The sequence below is a fragment of the Oncorhynchus tshawytscha genome, unplaced genomic scaffold, assembly GCF_018296145.1.
Source record: "Oncorhynchus tshawytscha isolate Ot180627B unplaced genomic scaffold, Otsh_v2.0 Un_contig_6265_pilon_pilon, whole genome shotgun sequence".
In the NCBI taxonomy this organism is placed as follows: domain Eukaryota; kingdom Metazoa; phylum Chordata; class Actinopteri; order Salmoniformes; family Salmonidae; genus Oncorhynchus; species Oncorhynchus tshawytscha.
Genome location: NW_024609426.1, coordinates 42,496 through 55,000, shown reverse-complemented (window position 1 = coordinate 55,000; position 12,505 = coordinate 42,496). Strand labels below are relative to the sequence as shown.

General features: G+C 45.7%; 1 protein-coding gene across 2 annotated transcripts in view; it reads right to left on the bottom strand.

The window, feature by feature from the left end:
- The window catches only part of tg (thyroglobulin), a 100,928-nt gene that overhangs the window by 82,190 nt on the left and 6,233 nt on the right, over positions 1 to 12,505 (bottom strand). For both annotated transcript variants that reach the window (XM_042315250.1, XM_042315251.1), the window contains exons 6-16: positions 9,041 to 9,147; positions 8,164 to 8,307; positions 7,732 to 7,917; positions 6,927 to 7,436; positions 6,501 to 6,742; positions 5,545 to 5,701; positions 3,833 to 3,980; positions 3,485 to 3,618; positions 3,117 to 3,254; positions 1,532 to 1,609; positions 1,320 to 1,402 (exon numbers count right to left, since the gene is read on the bottom strand). In XM_042315250.1, the coding sequence (XP_042171184.1) occupies positions 1,320 to 1,402; positions 1,532 to 1,609; positions 3,117 to 3,254; positions 3,485 to 3,618; positions 3,833 to 3,980; positions 5,545 to 5,701; positions 6,501 to 6,742; positions 6,927 to 7,436; positions 7,732 to 7,917; positions 8,164 to 8,307; positions 9,041 to 9,147 (1,927 nt within the window). The remainder of the gene's footprint in view (positions 1 to 1,319; positions 1,403 to 1,531; positions 1,610 to 3,116; positions 3,255 to 3,484; positions 3,619 to 3,832; positions 3,981 to 5,544; positions 5,702 to 6,500; positions 6,743 to 6,926; positions 7,437 to 7,731; positions 7,918 to 8,163; positions 8,308 to 9,040; positions 9,148 to 12,505) is intronic.

Sequence of the window (12,505 nt, the reverse complement as noted above, 5' to 3'; positions counted from 1 at the left end):
CAAGGAGGAGACAGACAGAAGTTACAACAAGAAGGAGACAGAAGTTACACCAAGAAGGAGACAGACAGAAGTTACAGCAAGGAGGAGACTGAAGTTACAGCAAGGAGACAGACAGAAGTTACAGCAAGGAGACAGACAGAAGTTACAGCAAGGAGACAGACAGAAGTTACAGCAAGGAGACAGACAGAAGTTACTGCAAGGAGACAGACAGTAGTTACAGCAAGGAGACCGACAGACGTTACAACAAGGAGACAGACAGAAGTTACAGAAAGAAGGAGGCCGGCAGAAGTTACACCAAGGAGGAGACAGGCAGAAGTTACAACAAGGAGGAAGACAGACAGAAGTTACACCAAGGAGGAGACAGACAGAAGTTACAACAAGGAGGAGACAGGCAGAAGTTACAACAAGGAGGAGACAGGCAGAAGTTACAACAAGGAGGAGACAGGCAGAAGTTACAACAAGGAGGAGACAGACAGAAGTTACAACAAGGAGGAGACCGACAGAAGTTACAACAAGGAGACAGACGTTACAACAAGGAGACCGACAGAAGTTACACCAAGGAGGAGACAGACAGAAGTTACACCAAGGAGGAGACAGACAGAAGTTACACCAAGGAGGAGACAGAAGTTACACCAAGGAGGAGACAGACAGAAGTTACAACAAGAAGGAGACTGACAGTAGTTACAGCAAGGAGACAGACAGAAGTTACAACAAGAAGGAGACAGACAGAAGTTACAACAAGAAGGAGACCGACAGAAGTTACAACAAGGAGGAGACAGGCAGAAGTTACACCAAGGAGGAGACAGACAGAAGTTACAACAAGGAGTCAAACAGACATAAGTTACAACAAAGAGGAGACTGACAGAAGTTACAACAAGGAGGAGACAGACAGAAGTTACAACAAGAAGGAGACCGACAGAAGTTACAACAAGGAGGAGACAGGCAGAAGTTACAACAAGGAGGAGACAGACAGAAGTTACAACAAGGAGGAGACAGGCAGAAGTTACACCAAGGAGGAGACAGACAGAAGTTACAACAAGGAGGAGACAGGCAGAAGTTACACCAAGGAGGAGACAGACAGAAGTTACAACAAGGAGTCAGACAGACAGAAGTTACAACAAGGAGTCAGACAGACTTAAGTTACACCAAGGAGGGGAGACAGATGTTACACCAAGGAGGAGACAGACAGAAGTTACAACAAGGAGTCAGACTGACAGAAGTTACACCAAGGAGACAGACAGAGCAGAATTAAGGCAGAATAAAACAAAACCAATCAATTTCCTGATATTTGTGCTCAACATTCTGACGAGGATATTCACCACTTCACAAGTTGGGACGTAGGAGGAATGTGTCCAATCAGAGAGCAGAGCCTGAGCATAACCTCTCTGACACCGGGTCTGGCCTGGAAGACGAGAGGAAATTTCCAGAAAACAACTCAAATCATTCAACACCGACAAAAGATCGGAGGAGTGCTATCCTTACATACAGAACAATGGAAGTCAGTGAGAAAATATATAATGTCCTGTCTTACACTGTGGTCTCCGCAGGGAGCGACTGGTCAGGGAACCTGGGATGTATCCTCCTTCCTCATCCACACACCAACACTGACCTGGAGACAGTTACAACTCCGTCAATATAACACTGACCTGGAGACAGTTACAACTCCGTCAATATAACACTGACCTGGAGACAGTTACAACTCAGTCAATAAAACACTGACCTGGAGACAGTTACAACTCAGTCAATAAAACACTGACCTGGAGACAGTTACAACTCCGTCAATATAACACTGACCTGGAGACAGTTACAACTCCGTCAATATAACACTGACCTGGAGACAGTTACAACTCAGTCAATAAAACACTGACCTGGAGACAGTTACAACTCAGTCAATAAAACACTGACCTGGAAACATTTACATCTCAGTCAATATAACACTGACCTGGAGACAGTTACATCTCAGTCAATATAAAACTGACCTGGAGACAGTTACATCTCAGTCAATATAAAACTGACCTGAAGACAGTTACATTTCAGTCAATATAACACTGACCTGGAGACAGTTACAACTCAGTCAATATAAAACTGACCTGAAGACAGTTACAACTCAGTCAATAAAACACTGACCTGGAGACAGTTACAACTCAGTCAATATAACACTGACCTGGAGACAGTTACAACTCAGTCAATAAAACACTGACCTGGAGACAGTTACAACTCAGTCAATATAAAACTGACCTGAAGACAGTTACATCTCAGTCAATATAACACTGACCTGGAAACAGTTACATCTCAGTCAATATAACACTGACCTGGAAACAGTTACATCTCAGTCAATATAACACTGACCTGGAGACAGTTACAACTCAGTCAATATAAAACTGACCTGGAGACAGTTACACCTCAGTCATATATAACACTGACCTGGAGACAGTTACAACTCAGTCAATATAACACTGACCTGGAGACAGTTACATCTCAGTCTCAGTCAATATAATATAACACTGACCTGGAGACAGTTACAGTTATAACACTGACCTGGAGACAGTCAATAATATAACACTGACCTGAGACAGTTACAACTCAGTCAATATAACACTGACCTGGAGACAGTTACAACTCAGTCAATATAACACTGACTCAGTCAATATAACACTGACCTGGAGACAGTTACAACTCAGTCAATATAACACTGACCTGGAGACAGTTACAACTCAGTCAATATAACACTGACCTGGAGACAGTTACATCTCAGTCAATATAACACTGACCTGGAGACAGTTACAACTCAGTCAATATAACACTGACCTGGAGACAGTTACAACTCAGTCAATATAACACTGACCTGGAGACAGTTACAACTCAGTCAATATAACACTGACCTGGAGACAGTTACAACTCAGTCAATATAACACCACTGTAGCTACTTCATTAGTCTTATCTGTTTCCAATCAACATATCATGAATGAAACAATGAGACGTTGCTCATTACGAGAGGTGTCCTTCTAGAAGAGTCTAGAGAAGGTACAATGACCAGTACTATGGCTTGTATTACACTACTACAGTTACAATGCAGAGTTGGGTTGGAGGTCAGAGGTCAGAGGTGTGACTCTGACCTGTGCTGGGGTGGCACTGGGTGGGCAGCCACTGTCTGTGGGCATCACACTGGGGCCTGTAGGGCTGGTAGCCCAGCAGTAGAGACGGTCTCTCCTCCACAGATGCTGCCTGCTGGCTCTGCCAATAGAACCGCAGAGCTGGGAGAGAAAATGCAACACGTATGTTCACAGCGTGTTTGACTGCAATATTAACGACCTGTTTCAGTTAATAACAACAACAACAAACACACTATGAGAGAGAAACACTGACATTGAGATGACACTAAATATTACAACAGTAGCCACCTAACACTCATTAGTAGTTAACTCCTGGCAATGAAAGAAACAAGTAGTGGAGCAGAGGATATGACATCACACCAGACACATACTGGAGTGGGCAGCAAGTCGTAGAGCAGAGTGTGAGTGGCTCAGCAGCCTATCAGAGAGCAGCGTGGTCTGGTCGGAGGAGAGGGCGTGGAGTAGCTCGTCAGAGGTCAGTCGGAGACCTTCAGCCAGCAGGTAGCTGGTACCCCAGAGGAGAACATCCAGCAGAAGAGCACGAGTTGACACACAAACATGTTGGAGAGGTTCTGACTAACGGAACAGTACAGTGTCTTTATTTAAAATACAACGTTTTATCAATATTACAAATAAATATAGTCACACTCTATACATGGTCCAATAATGTGATGGGTAAACACCCAGGTGTCGGCACACTGTCTCTTCTTCAGGGTTACCTGTAGCCCAGAGGGATGTGGGAGCTGTTGGAGAGGAGGACCAGACGCTCAGCCTCCTCCTGGAATTGGTCTACCTCAGCCACTGCCAGGGAACAGGAGCCTGGAGCTGACCCTGGGGAGGGAAGAGAGGGAGAGAGGGGGGGAGGACCTGGAGACAGAGGAATAGCTCAAACAATTGTTATGTCCAAAATGACACCCTACCCCCTTAATTAATAATGTAGTAGTTTGGACCAAGGCACCCTACTCCCTTAATAATGTAGTGGTTTGGACCAAGGCACCCTACTCCCTTAATAATGTAGTGGTTTGGACCAAGGCACCCTACTCCATTAATAATGTAGTGGTTTGGACCAGGGCACCCTACCCCCTTAATAATGTAGTGGTTTGGACCAAGGCACCCTACTCCATTAATAATGTAGTGGTTTGGACCAAGGCACCCTACTCCCTTAATAATGTAGTGGTTTGGACCAAGGCACCCTACTCCATTAATAATGTAGTGGTTTGGACCAAGGCACCCTACCCCCTTAATAATGTAGTGGTTTGGACCAAGGCACCCTACTCCCTTAATAATGTAGTGGTTTGGACCAAGGCACCCTACTCCCTTAATAATGTAGTGGTTTGGACCAGGGCACTGTTAAGGGATTTTTTAAATCAATAATGACTAATTATGTATACACTTCAATCAGGACTGACTAATCAGAATACTATTATGTTACTGTATATTTTAACCCTAGTACTGAATATAATGTGTGTAAATATAATCAAGAATTAGAACAATGACGGTCTGTTCCTTGGTAGAAATGAATGAACTATATCGCCAGACTGGCTAGAATGCTTATTTACACAGGCAGGCCTTGGCTCGGTCGTAAATGATCTAAATTAGGATAGACGATGTGGGAAGGCTTGAGAACTATACAGCCTTTGTACCAGTGTCAAGAAGAGACGGGACAGTTCGAAAACTAATGACGTCATTTTCAGTTTATAACCTGCGGTAAACTGTATCATGTTCAGTACTCTCGAGAATAAACGCAGCTGGTTGATTGTGAGACTGGTCTCTGTCCATTTTATGCAAATAAGAGTCTTACAAATTCTTAGGAATTGACAGAGTGTTTAATTTTAATTGGGTATTAAAACATAGAGGAATTTAATTCCTGTAACAGGCACCCTACTCCCTTAATAATGTAGTGGTTTGGACCAAGGCACCCTTCCCCCTTAATAATGTAGTGGTTTGGACCAAGGCACCCTACTCCATTAATAATGTAGTGGTTTGGACCAAGGCACCCTACCCCCTTAATAATGTAGTGGTTTGGACCAGGGCACCCTACCCCCTTAATAATGTAGTGGTTTGGACCAAGGCATCCTACCCCCTTAATAATGTAGTGGTTTGGACCAAGGCACCCTACTCCATTAATAATGTAGTGGTTTGGACCAGGGCACCCTACCCCCTTAATAATGTAGTGGTTTGGACCAAGGCACCCTACCCCCTTAATAATGTAGTGGTTTGGACCAAGGCACCCTACCCCCTTAATAATGTAGTGGTTTGGACCAGTGCAAGGTAATACAGCTAGATGGACTGCACACTATGGGCCAGTTTACCGGACACAGATTAAACCTGGTCTTGGACTAAGAAGCAATTTCAATCTCCACGGAACATGCTTTTCAGTCCAGGCCTAGGCTTAATCTGTGTCTGACGAGTGGTGGATCTGCCTACTCACACTGAACAGTCTGTCCTGAAGGGATAGTGGCGTGTCTCTCTCCCAGGAGGTCCAGACAGAAGCAACTCTTTCCCAGACACTGCAGCGCCACGTAGCTCCCGTCCTCCTCACACTTCGGCATGAACACCTCTACCCCAGCAGCCTGGCCTGACTTCACCTTCCAATTGTATCAAAGTTTATTTGCATATGCACATCGTAGGTTTACACAGGACACTACAATGAAACGCTTACTCTCAAGCTCTCTGCACAAACAGCGTAACCAACATGTAAAGTATTCAACAGAGATACAATAAAAACAATACAAAGTGAGTTCCAATACAGCACAGAAAGAAGAGTCAGTACGGTAGTTATTTACAGACAGGATGCAGGTAGAGAAGAGTCAGTATGGTAGTTATTTACAGACAGGATGCAGGTAGAGAAGAGTCAGTATGGTAGTTATTTACAGACAGGATGCAGGTAGAGAAGAGTCAGTACGGTAGTTATTTACAGACAGGATGCAGGTAGAGAAGAGTCAGTATGGTAGTTATTTACAGACAGGATGCAGGTAGAGAAGAGTCAGTACGGTAGTTATTTACAGACAGGATGCAGGTAGAGAAGAGTCAGTACGGTAGTTATTTACAGACAGGATGCAGGTAGAGGAGAGTCAGTACGGTAGTTATTTACAGACAGGATGCAGGTAGAGAAGAGTCAGTACGGTAGTTATTTACAGACAGGATGCAGGTAGAGAAGAGTCAGTACGGTAGTTATTTACAGACAGGATGCAGGTAGAGAAGAGTCAGTACGGTAGTTATTTACAGACAGGATGCAGGTAGAGGAGAGTCAGTACGGTAGTTATTTACAGACAGGATGCAGGTAGAGAAGAGTCAGTACAGTAGTTATTTACAGACAGGATGCAGGTAGAGAAGAGTCAGTACGGTAGTTATTTACAGTCTGGGGGAGTGTCATAAAGTAATTACCTTCTGAGCAGCCGCTCGCTCCCTCTCGCATCGTGACGGACACCTTGGCCTTTGACCATTGAAACGTGACCCTGTGACCTCCTGACCCTGGCGGTCAGCACACCAACACTCCGAGCCTTGGCACTGGATCTCCTGATACTGGCCGCTGTCATCACAGCTGGGCACGTACAGGGCAGAGGGCTCCCTCTCACAACCAGCACCACCGGACTGGGCGCTCTCAAACAGGACCCTGAACAGCTCACCTTTTGAATTCAAATGATTTTAATTGATTTGGGTTAAAAAAAAAAACTAATACAGTAAGATGTACATTGGATCCCCAGTGGACAACACATTTACCTAAACACTTGTTTCCAAAGAGCTCCTCGATGGTAGAAACAAATAGCTTGTAATGATTTTTAAAAGTCAAGATGAAGTTACAAAACGAACCTAGCTGGGTGCTGTCCTCGGCTTTGGATAAGAGGATGGTTTGGCGTAGGGTGGAGAGGAAGTCTCCGTTTTCCAGGATGGCGCTGATGAGTTGAACCAGATCTTGGTTGTTTGCCAGACTGGCTTGACTGAAACTCAACGTGCCACTGACACCGACGGCCCCAGTGAAGTTAAACATCCCAGCGTTTCCTAAGAACTTTCCTCCGAACAGGTTCTCCTGGAGTCTCTTGGGGTTGGAGGCTAGAGATAGGGCCTTGAGGGCCATGGCCCCGCTAGGGAACATCCCCTGGATCGTCTCAGCCAGGATGTCTCCTAAATCGGATCGCTCGGAAAGGGACTCTCCAAGAGTCCCCAGCAGGAGCTGTTGGAGTTGAGGGCTGCATGGAGACAGGGGGCTTGGGACTGGGTGTGTCTCTGAGTCCTTGGCTGATGGCACCTGACCTGAGGGGCTGGAGAAGAGCCTGGAGAGGGCCTGGCGACGCTCAGATGTACAGTCCTTCACTCCAGCACCTGGGTTCAGTAGAGGGAAAATGGCATGTTTCTATTCATTTTCTATAGAGGCCTAAAATATTGACTGTTGTTTTTTTAATGGCTTCTATGTACAGCATGATAAATGAATTTCCCCCTGTGGGATAAGAAAGTTAACTGAAATGAAAATACAAAACAACGCAGATAAGCTTTCATTCAGTAAGTGATTATTGAGGTGTGCTCTCTGTCTGCACAGTCAATTGTATTGTACTGTTGGTTTGGAACACCTAAATGGTCAAAGCATTATTTGAAACCAACAACATTGTTACTTAGTTACCACAGTCAGGGTGTCCTCCATGTTGTCGTGTCCCAAAGATCTCCTTCCCTGTTTGGTCGACACACCAGCACTGCCCACCCGCCTGGCACTGTGTTGGCACGTAACCCCCATCGGAAGCACAGGACGCCACAAACACATTGCCAGCTAGGGCACCAGCGGATCGCTCACTCTCACAAGGGCTGGGGCCTACAGGACAGATAGAGGGAGAGAGGGAAAATTAAATACAGGAAATAATGGAAACCAGGAGGCTGGTTACGGGAGGACAGCTTCTAATGATAGCAGGAATAAAGGGAATGGTATCAAACACATGGAAAACGCATGTTTAATGTGTTTGATTCCAGTCTAGTTATTCGCTATGAACCCGCCCTACAAATGAATGTGCCACCAGCTACCACTGAAAGAAACGAGGCCAGATTGATGAAACTAACGTACATCTGAACCTGCCACTCATCGCCAGCTGGATGGCCAGGAACCTCCTCTGTAGGATACGGTACATGTTGGTCTGGGAGAAGGAGCGGCCTGATTCCAGGCCTGAGAAGGCTGTGTCGTACACCTCATCTAGCAGCAGCTCCACACCTGAACACAGGGAAACAAGGATTTCACTAACACACACTGTTTAATAGCGACACATCCTGCTCTTCATTGTAAATCAGAGGGCTGATATAAATACTATGCATGCCAGTCTCTCTTGGTTACGAGTTGAGGAGAGACTGACTGCATCACTTTAAAAACAACATTTTTATAAGAAACAATGTGTTGAAAATCCCAAATTGTTTGCTTAGTCAACTTAGACACAGCTCTGACACAAACACTTTCCCCACCAGACATGCCACCAGGGGTCTTTTCTAAGTCCCCAAATCCAGAACAAAATCAAGAAAGCGAACAGTATTATTTTGAGCCATTATTGCATGGAACTTCCATCTCATATTGCTCAAATAAACAGCAAACCTGGTTTAAAAAAACACCTCTCCTCTATTTGACCTAGATACTGTGTGTGTATCTACTGATACGTAGGCTATGTGTGACATTTTAAATGTATGTAGTTCTGTCCTTGAGCTGTTGTCTATTAATGTTCTCTATGATGTCATGTTTCATGTTCTGTGTTGGACCCCAGGAAGAGGAGCTGCTGCTTTCTCAACAGCTAAACGGGGATCCTAATGAAATAATATACCAAAATGTTACCGTTATTTAAAAATATCTATTTCTGATTCTTGATGAAAATCCAGTTAAGAGTTATTGTAAATCATGGTTCCTGTGTGTGTGTGTGTGTGTGTGTGTGTGTCACCTGTTGATGTCGCATCTATCTCACCTGTGCTGGGGAGCTCCCTGCCTCTGCTGTCAGCACAGAAACAGTAACTGGACACCTCTGGGAACATCTGTCTGAAGCTGCTGAACGTCTGGAATACTTTAGGGAACCTGTGGAAGATATCACACCTCTTCTCACTTCACTCTGTCTAAAATAGGCTAAGAGAAGAGTAAAATACATGACAGTACTCTGTAATACTAATTATAATACTACAATACTAATTATAATACTGCAATACTAATTATAATACTGCAATACTAATGATAATACTACAATACTAATTATAATACTACAATACTAATTATAATACTACAATACTAATTATAATACTATAATACTAATTATAATATTACAATACTAATTATAATACTATAATACTAATTATAATACTATAATACTATAATATAGAGTACATGTAGATGACAGTTGTAAGTTGTAAAGAGTTAGCTCTTCCACAAAGATGGACAGTATTTCATTAACTGACAACATTGATCCACGTACAATAACTCTCTTCAAGAGCGCCTGCCTTGATGGTTAAAGGAAGCCCCCAAATAAACATTTCATGTACTAAGCCGACGCCATCCTCCTTCAATATAAAAAGGAATCTCTTCCTTCACGTTTTTGATCTTGGGAGTCATTTGAGAAATGTCTGCTGGCTGGTTGGCAGTTAAGACCAGTTCCTGAGTGGTTTTAGAGGACCAGGAACAACTTGACTCTTGACCCCTTGGCTGTACTTGGCTGGAGCCTGGAGTGATAACAGAGACAGTCTTGGCCAGGCTGGGGGTCAATCATGCAAAGAGTTCACTGCACAAGCCCGGGTACACACACTAAGTAGGGAATATAATGCCATTTGTTGCCGAGAGACAGATGTCAAAACATCCACAAATAGACACAAGACCAAAAGTATTATTATGAAATTATAATTCAAGGTCTGAAAGTAGACATTTTTGTGTAGGCTACAGTGGTTTGGGTTGGAATTTTTGCAGCTGCGCTAACTAAGAAGGACCGAAAACCCTCCACATGAAGGAGAGGAACGTCATACTCCTCCATGAGATTTACAACGTGTCAACTATTTGTCCAAACCCACATTCCAGATGAAATGTTTACATTTTGGTGGATCATCTGAAACATCTGGGATGATTACATTGTTTGCTTTAGACACTGTGAAACATTTCTAATGAATGAGGGGAGGCAGGTAGCCTAGTGGTTAGAGAGGCAGGTAGCCTAGTGGTTAGAGTGGTAGCCTAGTGGTTAGTGGCAGGTAGCCTAGTGGTTAGAGTGGCAGGTAGCCTAGTGGTTAGAGTGGCAGGTAGCCTAGTGGTTAGTGGCAGGTAGCCTAGTGGTTAGAGTGGCAGGTAGCCTAGTGGTTAGAGTGGCAGGTAGCCTAGTGGTTAGAGTGGCAGGTAGCCTAGTGGTTAGAGAGGCAGGTAGCCTAGTGGTTAGAGAGGCAGGTAGCCTAGTGGTTAGAGAGGGTTAGAGAGGCAGGTAGCCTAGTGGTTAGAGAGGCAGGTAGCCTAGTGGTTAGAGTGGCAGGTAGCCTAGTGGTTAGAGAGGCAGGTAGCCTAGTGGTTAGAGAGGCAGGTAGCCTAGTGGTTAGAGAGACAGGTAGCCTAGTGGTTAGAGTGCAGGTAGCCTAGTGGTTAGAGAGGCAGGTAGCCTAGTGGTTAGAGAGGCAGGTAGCCTAGTGGTTAGAGAGGCAGGTAGCCTAGTGGTTAGAGAGGCAGGTAGCCTAGTGGTTAGAGAGGCAGGTAGCCTAGTGGTTAGAGAGGCAGGTAGCCTAGTGGTTAGAGAGGCAGGTAGCCTAGTGGTTAGAGTGGCAGGTAGCCTAGTGGTTAGAGAGGCAGGTAGCCTAGTGGTTAGAGAGGCAGGTAGCCTAGTGGTTAGAGAGGCAGGTAGCCTAGTGGTTAGAGAGGCAGGTAGCCTAGTGGTTAGAGAGGCAGGTAGCCTAGTGGTTAGAGTGGTAGCCTAGTGGTTAGTGGCAGGTAGCCTAGTGGTTAGAGTGGCAGGTAGCCTAGTGGTTAGAGTGGCAGGTAGCCTAGTGGTTAGAGTGGCAGGTAGCCTAGTGGTTAGAGTGGCAGGTAGCCTAGTGGTTAGAGGCAGGTAGCCTAGTGGTTAGAGAGGCAGGTAGCCTAGTGGTTAGAGAGGCAGGTAGCCTAGTGGTTAGAGAGGCAGGTAGCCTAGTGGTTAGAGTGACAGGTAGCCTAGTGGTTAGAGAGGCAGGTAGCCTAGTGGTTAGAGTGACAGGTAGCCTAGTGGTTAGAGAGGCAGGTAGCCTAGTGGTTAGAGTGACAGGTAGCCTAGTGGTTAGAGAGGCAGGTAGCCTAGTGGTTAGAGAGGCATGTAGCCTAGTGGTTAGAGAGGCAGGTAGCCTAGTGGTTAGAGAGGCAGGTAGCCTAGTGGTTAGAGAGGCAGGTAGCCTAGTGGTTAGAGAGGCAGGTAGTCTAGTGGTTAGAGAGGCATTTAGCCTAGTGGTTAGAGTGCAGGTAGCCTAGTGGTTAGAGAGGCAGGTAGCCTAGTGGTTAGAGGCAGGTAGCCTAGTGGTTAGAGGCAGGTAGCCTAGTGGTTAGAGGCAGGTAGCCTAGTGGTTAGAGAGGCAGGTAGCCTAGTGGTTAGAGGCAGGTAGCCTAGTGGTAGCCTAGTGGTTAGAGAGGCAGGTAGCCTAGTGGTTAGAGTTAGTGGTTAGAGGCAGGTAGCCTAGTGGTTAGAGTGGCAGGTAGCCTAGTGGTTAGTGGCAGGTAGCCTAGTGGTTAGAGTGGCAGGTAGCCTAGTGGTTAGAGTGGCAGGTAGCCTAGTGGTTAGAGTGGCAGGTAGCCTGTGGTTAGAGTGGCAGGTAGCCTAGTGGTTAGAGAGGCAGGTAGCCTAGTGGTTAGAGTGGCAGGTAGCCTAGTGGTTAGAGTGGCAGGTAGCCTAGTGGTTAGAGTGGCAGGTAGCCTAGTGGTTAGAGGCAGGTAGCCTAGTGGTTAGAGTAGCCTAGTGGTTAGAGTGGCAGGTAGCCTAGTGGTTAGAGAGGTAGCCTAGTGGTTAGAGTGGCAGGTAGCCTAGTGGTTAGAGAGGCAGGTAGCCTAGTGGTTAGAGAGGCAGGTAGCCTAGTGGTTAGAGAGGCAGGTAGCCTAGTGGTTAGAGTGGTTAGGCAGGTAGCCTAGTGGTTAGAGGAGGCAGGTAGCCTAGTGGTTAGAGTGGCAGGTAGCCTAGTGGTTAGAGAGGCAGGTAGCCTAGTGGTTAGAGAGGCAGGTAGCCTAGTGGTTAGAGTAGCAGGCAGGTAGCCTAGTGGTTAGAGAGGCAGGTAGCCTAGTGGTTAGAGTCGCAGGTAGCCTAGTGGTTAGAGAGGCAGGTAGCCTAGTGGTTAGAGAGGCAGGTAGCCTAGTGGTTAGAGAGGCAGGTAGCCTAGTGGTTAGAGAGGCAGGTAGCCTAGTGGTTAGAGAGGCAGTGGTTAGCCTAGTGGTTAGAGAGGCAGGTAGCCTAGTGGTT